Source organism: Pelodiscus sinensis, chromosome 1 (genome assembly GCF_049634645.1).
Source record: "Pelodiscus sinensis isolate JC-2024 chromosome 1, ASM4963464v1, whole genome shotgun sequence".
NCBI classification, from domain to species: Eukaryota; Metazoa; Chordata; order Testudines; family Trionychidae; genus Pelodiscus; species Pelodiscus sinensis.
In genome coordinates this window covers 62639563-62653199 of record NC_134711.1, presented here as the reverse complement: position 1 = coordinate 62653199, position 13637 = coordinate 62639563, and the positions used below count along the sequence as shown (strand labels likewise).

Below are 13637 nucleotides of genomic sequence, written 5' to 3'. Positions count from 1 at the left end.
ATTTATAAAGAACTAAACTATGTTTAATAAACAGTACAGAAGAGTACATATACTCTTACAGCCTAAAAACCTAGTTCCCCTAATCAACCATTTATAATATATGCCTGTATTCCATTTAACTCTTTTACTAGAGAACAAAGCCCTGAGAAGCAACTTCTATAGAACTGAAAAGGCTTCTTGTAAAAATTTAGCAGCTGAAGCAAGACACTTGTTTATCAACAAATTCAACCATACTATTTTTCATGAAGAAAACTGAACAGAAGCAGAATATGCAAGAAGTAAAATATATTATATTACTATTTAAACATATTGTATTAATATTTAAAAATTAATTTAAAGCAGAGCTAGATGGTCTAGTAGGAAAATGCTCTACCTTTCGATTTAAGGCAACTCAGGTTCAGATCTAAGCCACAAACACATGATCTTTGCTGTTCTTATGCTCTGGAATCCAGATAAAGTTATGGGCCAAAGTTTCAGTAAGAATGAAAAGTTATCCAATAGCAATATAATAATTTTTATACTTTTTGTATATAACCAAAAGAGAGACTGAAAAATGCACCTACTGATGGTAACTTGGAAACTTTCCCTGGCAAGAGAATGTTGGTCTAGACTCTATATAGCCACAAAGAAAACCAGATGTAAAGCGTTAGTGTTATCTCCTGCAGATTTCTCCATCTCTTTGCTACTGCTCATAGCTTTATCAAACACCAAAGCAGTATTAAGATCTTTTCAATCTTCTACTCCACCCTCTACAACTTCAGAACTGTTTTATGGTAAAACAACAAATTAAAACAATACATATCTCAGGCAAAGAAGCATGTCATTTTCCCTGATTACCGAAAGACTGGAAGATAGCTAATATGAAACCAATTTGTAAAAAGGGCTCTAGAAGTGATCCTGGTAATTACAAGCCAGTAAGTCTAACTTCAGCAACTGGCAAACTGGTTGAAACTATAGTAAAGGACAGAACTGCCAGACATATAGATGAAACATAATTTGCTGGGGAAGCATCAACATGGTTTTTGTGAAGGAAAAAAAAAAATCACATCTGAGCAATTTCTAGAATTCCAACAAGCATGTGGACAAGGGAGATCCACTGGATATAGTGTACTTAGATTTTCAGAAAGCCTTTGACAAGATTCCTCACCAAAGGCTATTAAGTAAAGTAAGCTGTCATAAGATAAGAGAAATGGACGGTCCTCTCATGGACTGGTAACTGGGTAAAAGATAGGAAACAAAGGGTAGGCATAAATGGTTAGTTTTCAGAATGGAGAGGGGTAACTAGTGGTTTCCCCAGGAATTTGTATTAGGACCAATTCTATTCAACATGTTCATAAATGATCTGGAGCAGCAATGGGCAACCTAGTGAGTGGGCAGCATGAGTGGCCTTCCTTTATCTCAGTGGACAGCAATATTGTTGTAACCAAGACAGTCTCTTAGGATAGGCTAGTTTTGCTAATTGCACCTGTGTCCCTAGAATTTGTGGGATGTGCCAACTGAACCACAACAGAACTTTGACTGGATGCAGAGGAAGTGCATGGCTCTTTCAGTCAATGGTGTGTGAAATCAGCACACATTCATCACGTGCCCTCGTTTTATGTGCATTTCATTTTAGTAATACCATTAGGAAAACAACTACTCAGACATAAACCAACAGAATCTCGCAACCCTGTGCAGCGCAATGATAAACAAAATATCTCATGAGCCACACACTGAACCCAGTAGGACACACATGGCCCTTGGGCCATAGTTTGCCCACCACTTACCTAGAAAAAGTAGTAATTAGGGAAGTGGGACAATCTGCAGATAATACTAAACAGCTCATGACAGTTAAGTCCAAGGCAGAAGTGAAGAGCTTGAAAAGGATCTCACAAAACTAAGCAAGTGGGCAACAAAATGATAGATGAAATTCAATGTTTATAAATGGAAAGTAATAAATATTGGAAAACATAATCCCATCTATACATATAAAATGACTGGGACTAAATTAGCTGTTACCACTCGAGAGAGATCTTGGGAGTCTCTGTGGCTAATTCTCTGAATATATCCACTTAATGCGCAACAGCAGTCAAAAAAGCAAAAAGAATGTTGGGAATCATTAGGAAAGAGATAAAAAATAAAACAGAATATCTTACTGCCTCTACATAAATCCATGGTACGCCAACATCTTGAATACTGCATGTGTAAAATAGACTACTGGGCTAAAGGGACCTTTGTCCTGACCCAGCCAGTATGGCCATTCTTATGTTCATTCTCTAAATTTCTTCCAACTTCTAGTCATGTCATACTAAAGAATTCCTCTGCCTGCCTCATTCTTACATCAGTCAAGTTACCTTTAGAAAACTCATCCCTTAATCCCTCTAAATTCACACTATCGTGCCAATTGATACACAAAATAGCTATATAAAATGTCATTCTGTTCACCTTACTGAGTGTAGTAAATGGTCAATCTCAGAAATATAAAAAAGGAATACATGAAAATGTCACACAGTCATTCAAGTTTTGGAAAACCTGAATTAAGGCGTCTATACTGATCATTTCAATTTCATCACAATTTAGGCTCACTAGCTCTCCTCTCCAAAACCAAGAAATAATATACCTTGATCATCGTCATCACCACCATCAGCATCCATGGCATTTTCATCTTCATCTTCATCATCATAATTATAATTAGGATCATAGGTAAGGTATTTAAGACAAATGTTTATAATGGTAGAGACATGAGGATAAACTTCCTTAGGACATCTGCACAGTAAATTTAACACAAACAAGTTTAACTTACAATATTTACGTAGACCAATTAAATATCTTTAACAGAAAAAAATTAAGTCTATATGCATCAGTACTGAGTTTACAAGCAAATCTAGTACTATCAGAATTTCCAATACATATCATTGTTTTTTCTCAGAATTCAACTCAACTCTGTTACAAAAATTCAATGTAATCTGAAACTTGCTATACAAAAACTTGGACAGAACTGACAGAGTAATTTAGAAGATTGGAAAAAATATGGAGTTTCATCTCCATATAGACAAAATCAAAAAATATTTAGTTCTTTAGCCACTTTGCAGTCCTGTAGTTCAGTTCTCATAATTCAGTTCCCAGAAGCTACTTTGACAGTTACTGCTACTGTCACCTGTTGAAGCAGAGGTCAAGGAAACAAGATCCTTAACACTTTTCAAAGAAGACAAAAGTAGAAGGAGAGGAAGTATGCTCTGCTTGTGATTCACGTTCATACATTTCCAATCTGGCTGCTAAAGAGTCTTACATACTTTGAAAACAAGAAGGTTCTGTCTCCACTAATGGGAAACCAGCACTTTCCATGAGCACTATGTTTATAAAAACAATTATCTTGTCTGTCTGCTGTACACACATCACACTGATTATACTTAAATTATAAACTAGTGATAGAAAAATCTACTTTAGCTATTCAGATATCAGCAAAAATAATCAAAATTATTTTGCGCAGGACTATCAATTCCATCAGGAAAGGAAGCATATTTTTTGTGGCTTACTATAACTTCTCTTAATTGTACTAGGATTAGCAATGACTTCTTACACATTAGAATGATAGCCATTCAACTTGTAAGAAGAAAATACCAAACTGAAAAACCCCACATACCTTAAAAATAGCTTACCTCCTTACAAAAGATTCAAAGGCTTGAATGCAATATTCTCTTAGTTCATCATCATCTATGTTACAAAATTTTACCACTAAAGGGATTATTTTCTCAAGATATTCACCTGAAAGGAAAAATTAGAAAAGTGATCATTCACATCTAAAAATATGCAGTATCGGAGAAAAATATATAAATTCTCTTACCTATTCTATGACCTGCTTGCCTACTGATAGCAGCAATACACTGTATATAGGTCCTAGTTGTTGACATGGAATCATTTTTAGACAGCTCTGTCAACAGATGTTCAATGAGGTCAACAAAAACTATATTGCCACAACTCATGACCAGATGACCAAGAGCTATGATAGTTCTTTTCCTCACAGCAAGCCTGGGACTAGTCAGCTGGGGGAGCAGACAGGTCAGAATTGAAGGATGGAAGTTAACAAGCAGTCCTCCTTGCCTTAAAACAGATAAAACACAAACTCAAACCAATTGAATCTAGAACTGATTCTGTTCTTCTATCGTATCATTTTTATTTCAAGTATTCCCAAAATGCTATATACAAAATTAAACGCATTTCGAATTTTTTGGGACACATAAGGTTCTAATTAACTGATTTCAGATATACCTCTAAGTATACTGACCTCTGAAAATAGGAATTAAAGTTCTCAACTGCATCAAAAGATAAATAATGAGTTATATGATTAACAATCTAAGCTTAAAATTAAATGTATGCTAAATGTAACATCTGTAGTTTTGTACAAAGTTTCATTTGTGTTCAATTTTACCCATAAAACACAAAATATTCAAATTTTTTACATGTTTACAAATTCTAAATTATAACTACCTAACATTTAATAATCAGAAAAAATAAGTTTGCAGTGATTTAATGGGGTTCAAATACAGTATTAACAATTACATTCCATCAACATTTTCTAAGAAGGATGTTTACCTGCTCAGCATATCAGCCATGATATCCAATGCCTCTAATTGGACAGACACATCTTCCTGCTTGGCTATTGCACTTGTAAGACGCCCTGTGATCTTTTTACAAACATTAGCTGCTAATGCAGATCCTGGAAAGCACAACAAAACCTTAGCATTTTGCCAGTAAAATCTAATAATCATCGTCATATACCAAATGTCATATTTGCAACAGTTGGAAATTACTTAGCAAAAGTTCCTCCAAAGGAAGACTAATTGTCCAACATAAGCCTAAACTGACTGCTTTACATCAAAAGTGAAAGGCTGCTCTACACAGAAACATTTACTGAGCAAGATCCTTCATTACGATGTAGGAAATCTGCATCCAACTCAAAGGAACACAATGCTGCTGGCATGGAAGCAGCAGAAAGCAGAAGCCAATGAAAGCCTGCAATAGGGGAGCATTTGTTGACTAAGTCTGTGGAACCAGTATGAGACTAAAGGTGGGAATAAAAAGAAAAAACAGCAAGAAAGTTTATTGGGAAAAGTAGAGAGGCACCATGAACTGGCTGTAAAGAATAGCTGGTATAGTGATCTGTCAATGAGTTTATAGGTCATCATTAATTTTTAGTCCTCTGTTAAATTCAGTTTTCTAAACTAGCTGAAATAATCTAATAGCAACTAGCCAATGCATTTTTAGGTGGGAAAGGTGATTAAAACATTGTATCACTGAAATTCTTGGGAGAGTGTTTTGAATAGTTAGTTTATACAAGGAACAAACAATTCATTTTTAAACATTTAAAATAAGTTCAATTGTGTCCACTGAATTTTCATATGGTTCTTCCCTTACCACAGACTACTCTAAACTTGTATGTACAGTTGCATAAATTCAAGTACCCTTTATGGTAATGTTGCTCAATTGTTTGCTGGAACCTTTGTATTTGCAAATTATTGACAGCCCCACAATGACTGAAAATTTGACTACCTGATTTGGCCACTTGTGCAAAGCCTTCAGTAAACATGGAACATAATGAGCTACACAGTGAAAACATTTAAAACTCAAGTTTTAGCCACAATTTGAAAAATTGTATGTGGCAGGAATAACAATTGTACTGTTTTGATCATAAAAACAAATCCATTTGTTTATTCATTCAACAGACCCCTAATTACACGAACTAAAAAGTCACTTCATAAAATGAACCAACTATTGGGTGACATTTGCATCACCATGCTGGCTGGTAAAAGGGAAGAACGCAAGCAGTTCAAATGCACTACATTAAAAAAAAAAATCTAGAAATCATAACTTTTTGTGTGTGACTTTTTACAATAAAATTTTAGTTTAATAAGTATTCATTATTCTCTTTTCCTCTGGATTACAGAAATAAAACTGACTTACCTTTAGAAAAACAGCAGCCCAAATCTATTATTTATAAAATATTTATTTTCTCCCTAATTGTATTAATTTTACCTTAATTATTTAAGTGTTTTTGCCAGAAGATCCACAAGCCAGCAAAAGTAGAGCTAGCTCCAGCTTCCTGCAAAGTGGGGAGAAAGTCCCGCGGCTCTGCACCAGATCCAGATCTGGCGTGGAGCCTCGGGACTCCCCCTTCCTCCCCCCCAATGCCGCAGGAAGACCGGGGGGGGGGGGGGGCCTAAATGGAAGCACAGGATCCAGAGCAGCTGGATTTCTTAAAGGAACCATACATGCTTTTTTCAAAGCTGCCTGCAGATCCTGCCCCAGAGATCCTTGATCCTGGAGACCCCTAGATACCCGCTGAGCTGCTCCTGCCCCTCTCCCCTAGTCAGACCCCCACCAGAACCGTGCCCCCTAGCCAAACCCTCCACCAGCACCTTGTCCCCTGCCTCCTGGCCAGACTACCCCCACTCGCACGTTGCCCCCTCTGCCAGGCCAGATCCCCACCAGGACCCTGGCTCCTGCTCCTGCCCCCTGGCCAGACCCCCACCAGCACCCTGGCTCCAGGCCAGACCTCCACACGCATCCTGCTCCTGTCCTCTCCCTCCTGGCCAAAAACCTATTCCCAGCTTGCTCCAGTACTCTACTTCCCACATGGATTCTGCACCCTCATCCCTATCCAACTCACTGGCAGCCCTGTCCCACACACTGGATCCCTCATTTTTGGCCCCAGCTCAGAGTGTGCAGGGGCTCACAAAATCCACTAACCCTGGAACTCCAGAAGAGTTAATCTGGCCTGAGGCCTTGAACCTTAGTCTTACCTCCCCTCTCCCCTGCCATGTGGCTGGAGTGCCAGGGGAGTGAGGTGTCTCAGTTGGGGCCACATCAGTGAGGTTTGGGGAGTTTTGAACGGTTTGGTTTGGGGTTTTTTGCACATCACACTTGTGTGGTGCTTGACTGATTTTTATGTGGGTCAGTGGCCCCTGACCCAAAACAGGTAACCCGCCCCTATCATAAATAAAGACAATGCTGAAACATTTCACATTGGACATAATATTTTATTTAAAAATGAAGCCTGGCCAACAAGGCCCTAATTGGGGCCAAGCCCCCATCTGCCACAGTATCATAACATTCCTGCGTGCGCGCACACACACCCCCCCCACACACACACACCCAGATCCGAACTCTGAGCCTATCATACACCTGAACTCTCAACCCTGAGCCCTTCACACCCCCAAACACCTGCACCACCCACATCCCTAGTCTTGTGCCACAACCCTCCTGTACCACCCACACACTGCAAACCTGTGCCCTGAGCTGATCATACACCCAATTCCCCCCGCCCTGAGTCCCTCATACACCCTACCCAAACTCCTGCACCCCCACGTCCACAAACCTGCAGCTTGCTCAGCACCCCAACTCTCCGCCTGACCCCAACACTCTCCAGCTTGGAGCACCCCTCCCTGAGCCAGCATCTCCTTCTCTAACTCCTCCTGCACCCAAATTCCCTCCCAGAGCTTGCACCTCTCACCCCTGCCCACACCCAAATCCCTCTTTCCCACCCCAGAGCCCACACCTTCTGTCTCAACCCACTGAGAGTGGGTAAGGGCTGGGGACAGCAAATGATGAAGAGGAGGGGAATGGAGAACATGGGGCCTCAAGGAAGGGATGGAGTCTTGGGGAAGGGATGGGGTAGATTTTGGCTTGCACTGACATTTAAAAAGCGATCTTGGGCGTAAAAAGGCTAGAGGTCACTGGTCTAGTTAAACATGTGTCAGAACACCGACCATACATCTATTGACTATAAGTAAATGGGAGAGGCGACAGCATGGTCTGGAAAGTGGCAAAATTAGGGACTGATAACAAAATAGGATCCCGTCATTATTTTCTGTGCAAGGATTGGAGAGGTAGGTTGGGGAACAGATATGCTGCATAAGATACCCAAATGCTACAGAGGATACTGTGTTTTCAGGAGAGTAGGAAAAGCAGCCTGGGAAAAAGAAGGAAACTGAAAAAAAGTAGCAACACTGAGCTAGAAGTTCAAATTTTCCTAAAGCTTTTAGTCAGCTTCTGCACTGCAAGGAACAGTGGGAGGAAAGACCAAAGAGAATAAAAAGGAAGCAAAAGAATTGTATACCAAGGAATAAAGAAGTCAAGAAAGAACAGAAATGCGAGTCCAGGTTCAGCCTCTCTGGTCTAGGACTCTCTAGTCCGGCAACATCCATGGTCCAGCAGATGTTGCAAGACCCAAGAGCCCCAGCCAGCTGGTAGTCAGGTGGCAGTGGGGTGGCAGCTGGGATCCTAACCAGAGATGGGAGGATGGGGGAAGGAGAGGGAAAGCCAGGAGCCCCGCATTGGACGGGAGTAGAGCTGGGCTGGGAGCCAGGACAACAGCTAGGAGCAGAACTGGTCTGGCAGCTGAGAGTCACCCAGGGCTGGGTTCAGAGGTGATCCAGCAGCCTAGGGGGAAGACACCCAGTGGCTGGGGCCAGCAGCAGGGTTGGTAGATGTAAGGGGAGTCTGAGAACAAGGGCTGTCGGCTCCCCGGATGACTCCAGAAGCCAGTTGTAGAGGGGCCAGCATTGATTTCCCCTAGTCCAGCAAACTCTTTCGTTCAAGACAGTCACATCCTGAAGGTACTGGACCACAGAAATCTGGCCTGTATTCCTAAAGAATCCCTGCAACAGCTTCATCAGTAAGTTATGCTAAATAAAACTAAAACATTAGAAACTACATTATAGTCATGTTTTATCATCACTGTTTATGCTAGTACAATTTTTGAACTGTATCTTGGACTAGAAATAACATATAACCCTAATTTTTAGCCTGCAAACCATGGTTAAAAGAAAGTAAATATAAATTCTCCACCAGACCTAGCCTCTGTTTCTCTGGAGCTGGGTGACAGGGGAGGGTTCACATGAGGATTACCTGTTGTGATCCCTCCCTCTGGGGCATCTGGTATTGGCCACTGTTGGCAGACAGGATACTGGGCTGGAAGGATTGTTTGTCTGACCCAGCATGGCTGTTCTTATGAAAAATTTTAGAATAAGTCATTTTTTGCTGATTTTATACCAATTTATAGCATGGTCAAAATTTCAACCATTTTTTTTTAAATCAATTCTACAACAAGAAACACCAAGTACATCCCAAATCACATACTAGGACAAGAAATGATCACACTCCCATTGAAAAGTCATCTAAATTTAAAAGTGCACTATAAACATTTTTTAAATTGATCCAGATGAGATTTAACTACTATCACAAAAAGCCTGAGAATATTGTGCCTGAAAATATTCACAGTAGATATTTAACTATAGCAAATGTAATCTAAAATTACTTCTAGCTCCTTTTACAAGTGACTTGTTTGTAATCTCTTTTCATATCATAAAGAGGTTACAATGAAATAATTGGATATGCAGAAGTTATATCTCACATTTTAAAAATGGAGAAGGGGAGAACAACGTCATTTCTTACCGCTGGAAGCTGGAGGAAGTTCTCCAATGACTGTTTTAAGGCCAATACTTGAAATATCACGCAGTTGCTCTTTATCTGAAAGCATGTTAGTACAGAGGGTATCCACGATGGTCTCCACTTGATACTCCTTCACTTTACTCACCAAAGGGCCAAGACTGAAATAAAAAAGCACTGCAAATAAATCTGCAGATTTAAGCAGAAGTGACATCCAGCTATGTAACATATCATGTTTATACGTTAAGAATCCTTCAATATATTATTTTTTAAATCTATTCACAGAGCCACTGTTAATACTGATGTTTGCAGGGTTGAGACAATGTTGCTATTATTTCTGCAATATTCCTATACTAGAAGATTTACCCAGCATTGCTCTGGTCCTTAACTCAATTTTTGTTTTTTGGAAAATAAAATGAATGGCCTGCAAGCTATTTGGGGGACTAATCTCCATGAGCTGGCACCGGCCTCCAGCACCATCCCTCTCTCATAGCCTGCAGGCTGTCCACTGGGGAGGTGCGAAAGACTCACCTTCCCCATCCCCACCCCTCCCCCTCACACCCTGTAGCCTTTCCAGGGCTGGGGCATGGATCCCAGCCACAGACTCTCTTCGGGGGGGAGGGGAGGTGCACTCCTGGGCAGGCTCGGAAGCTCCCAGGCAAGGAGCTGGGGCAGGTTCCCCCAGCACTGTTTTGGGGCAGGAGGGCCACTTATTTGCACCATTGCAGAGCCCCATCCCCAGCTAGCCAGTCTCTTACTGGTGTGGCTGCCCCTAGTGGTCACTCAGCCATATAACTGTCCCCTGCATTCACTGCCCCCAATGGTGACTATGAATACTGTGTCCCTCCTCTCTGCTCTCTCCCTTTTCCCAAATCTGGAAAACAGTCCCATTCCCAGCACTTCCCATTTTCTCGGTACAACCAGACCCTGGCCTTGCTTTAAGTTAGAATTTGGTGGCCTTAGCTATTACCGTTTAGGAGGAGTTCTTGAACAAAAAGACTCGCAAACAGATAAACTCACAAATCTCTAAAATACACAGACTAGCAAACATACTTGGCGTTGCCTGGGTCTGCCAGGAGAAAGGGGGGGTTGGGCAGAGAGTGGTTCGCAGGCCTTCTGCAGGAGCTCTCTAGGCCAGCCTTGAGTCAGAGGGGAGCTGGCCTGGGGCTGGGTAAGCCTCCCCTGCCGGTGCCTCCTGGAGCTAGGAGAGAAGGGGAGGACTGTGTAGGCCTCCCCTGTCAACAGTCCCACAGGGCAAGGCCAGAAGGAAAAGAAAGGGTCATGCAGGCTGGCCTGCCATGCTCATACTGGGCAGCCTAGCAGTGCAAGCTGCAGGAGGAAGCACACTGGTGGGTCTCGTGAGGGGCGGCCAGGGCTGCGCTGCCCAACCCCAGTGGTGCTCCCAAAGGGGTAAGGATGCATGGCGTTCAGGTCAGGAGGGACTTTCTACCCTCCCCTTTGGTCTGGTGCTGGAGCTGAGGGAGAGGGGTTTGAGTGGTGACTGCAGGATAGGTCTCTCCTGCACTCGCTGCCCCCATGGGTAAGGCTTACCAGTTATAGGAAACTAATGGGGGCTAGAGCAGCCCCCCACCCACTATGGTCAAAAGGCTTTTCCAGCCCCACTGGGCTTACTGTAGGCAAAGGGTACTTCAGCCCAGCCGGAGAAGACCCCCTACCTGCCCCCCATTTACTCGTGGTTAACCAGTTACATTTTACTAATTAAATGGGATTTTACATCCCTACTTAGTAGTTGTGTTTTGCAGCTGCCACAGCTGTTGCTTTTTCAGAAATACTAAGGGTTTTGGTTCAGGACCACATGGGTGCGACTCACCCAGGACTCAAAACATGGACTAACACTCCAAGTATCTACGCTAGGGATTTAAAATCCCACTTTATTAATTAACTGGTTAAATGCTATGTTTAACCAGTTAACCAATTAAACAGGAGAGGAGGAAGCCTCTACAGACCTCCCTCCCCCGCTGTTGCAGGGCACTGAACACTGGTGGCAATAAACAAACTTTACGGGACCACAGGAAACTTGGCCACACCTACAATAAGCGGACAGCCAACTAACTAAAAAGATGCCGCATCACAGATGTTGCCAGATCAAAGAAAGCTAAACTAGAGAGGTTCAACCTGTACTACAAAGAAATCTGATCCCTACACTTGAGTCAGAACTTTATTAAAATATGTCAAGCAGATGACAGCTGTGAAAAATAAAACAGAGATTACAGTGCAGTTTACTGAAAGATAAACCATCTTCTAACTCAGGAGTGGGACACAATGAATTTTGCTACATGATCACGGGCCGGCTCCATTCTCAGAAGGGGCGGGGTCTGGGGACTAGACTCCCCACAGAGTTGTATGGGGCTAGAGGCTTTGAATTAAAAACACAAAGGGCTTGCAGCACCTGGCCCTGCTGCTATCACATTGCCTCCCTCCAGACCAAAGCACCTGTAGCCTTTCCAGAGCTGGGGCATGGTTCCCAGACACAGCCTCTCTTCAGGGCGGATGCTCCTGGGCAAGGCCACAGGGCTCTCGGCTTCACCACTACCGTACTGCCTGGTAGCCACCCAGGCTTGCCGTGGCTATTTAAAAGGCTCACAGCTCCAGCTCCTCCCAGGGTAGCGCCATGACCGTGAACCATTTAAATAGGGTCCTGGCTGCCTGAGGCGCCATCTGAAAATCGGGTGGCAAGGGCAGCAGGATCTAAATAGAAACCAACCAGATGCAGTCCACAGGCCAGATCAAAGTGTTAGGTGGGCCAGATCCAGCCCCATAGCAGCATTTTGCCAAGCTCTGTTCTAATTAGAAACTCACCTAATGTCATCCTGAGCCCTCTGCTGTATCCTTTTTTCCCTACCCTTTCAGTTTAAGGCAGCATATTTATAGCTCTGTGCAGATAAAAAAATTTGTTTCCACTGCCATTCTGCAAACATTGTCTGCAGAAATTCACATATGAAGTGCATATCTACAGTTTTGCAAAGCTCCAAGCATATTCAAAGCAGAGACTATTTCCGCCTGAGTGCTTGAGAAGCTCTTACAACTTTTGGGGGTTTACAGGAAGTCCCCGGGTTACGTACAAAATTGGGACTGTAGGTTTGTTCTTAAGTTGAATTTGTATGTAAGTCGGAACTGGTATGCTAAGTTGAATTTGGATGTAAGTCGGCCTCGGCGCGGGGAGTTTTTTAAAGCGGCCCCGGCGGCGCTTCGCATCCCCTCCCCCCCCCCCCCACGGCCGGTCTCTGGGGCTGGGGCCAAGCGTGCCCCGTGCGCCCCGACCGGCCGCTGCAGCGCCCGGAGGCCACAGCCCGGCGCAGGGCCGGGTGTTTAATGGCGGAGGCGGATTCCCCTTTAAATCTCCCTGCCTGCCCCCCCTACCAGGTCTCCCTCTTACCGGCTCGCTCCTCGCCCTCCCTCCGCCTCCTCCCGCGAACGGGACTCCCAGCCCAGTCCCACAATGCACTGGGCGCGCCGGGCTCCTGATTCCAGGAAGCCCGAGGCAGGCGTCTCCGATTCAGCCACTGCTGGTCAGTTTCAACAGCAGCTGAATCTGGACGCCTGGGACAGAGCAGCTGGGGCGCTGCCGGGTTGGTCCCGCCACCCGCATCCTCCGTTAGCGAGAAAAGCCGCTCTGCGTCTCCCTGGTCTGCTGGGGGGAAGCGCCCCCGGAGGCGGCGACAGTGGGGGAGGCACCCTGCACTAGCTGTGCCCCGGCGGCGGCATTTCCATTCAGGCGGCGCTGAGGGAGCCCGGTGCGCCCGGTGTATTGTGCTAAGAGTGAGACCTGGGGGGAGGGGGTGGTCCAGGCGGGGAGATTTAAAGGGGAATCCACCTCCGCCATTAAACACCCGGCCCGGCGCCGGGCTGCGGCCTCTGGGCACCCCGCACTAGCTGCCCCCCCTCCCCGCCCGTGCGTAACTAGGGATCCAACGTAAGTCAGATTGATGTAACCCGGGGACTTCCTGTATTAGTACTGTAATAAATCCTAATAAACATCCTACAAATGACAAATCTAGCAGGACAACTGCAATCAAACAAACACTTTTGAAAAGTAAATTCAGATTAAGTATGTACTAGAATAACCATTGAAAAAGTTAACCAATAAGCATGAGCCTATCAGTTGCACACTGGCTGCCATCCTATCCGTATCAGAACCTGCAGTTGGCTCCTTGGGAGCGAGGCAGGGAGCCAGGCAGGAATTTAATACA

General features: G+C 43.9%; 1 protein-coding gene across 1 annotated transcript in view; it reads right to left on the bottom strand.

Annotated features, from left to right (window-relative positions):
- CAND1 (cullin associated and neddylation dissociated 1) overlaps positions 1–13637 on the bottom strand; it is a 58249-nt gene that overhangs the window by 19558 nt on the left and 25054 nt on the right. Inside the window, exons 3-7 of the mRNA XM_075931364.1 lie at positions 9433–9587; positions 4573–4696; positions 3824–4080; positions 3639–3744; positions 2600–2745 (exon numbers count right to left, since the gene is read on the bottom strand). Of these exons, the coding sequence (XP_075787479.1) occupies positions 2600–2745; positions 3639–3744; positions 3824–4080; positions 4573–4696; positions 9433–9587 (788 nt within the window). The remainder of the gene's footprint in view (positions 1–2599; positions 2746–3638; positions 3745–3823; positions 4081–4572; positions 4697–9432; positions 9588–13637) is intronic.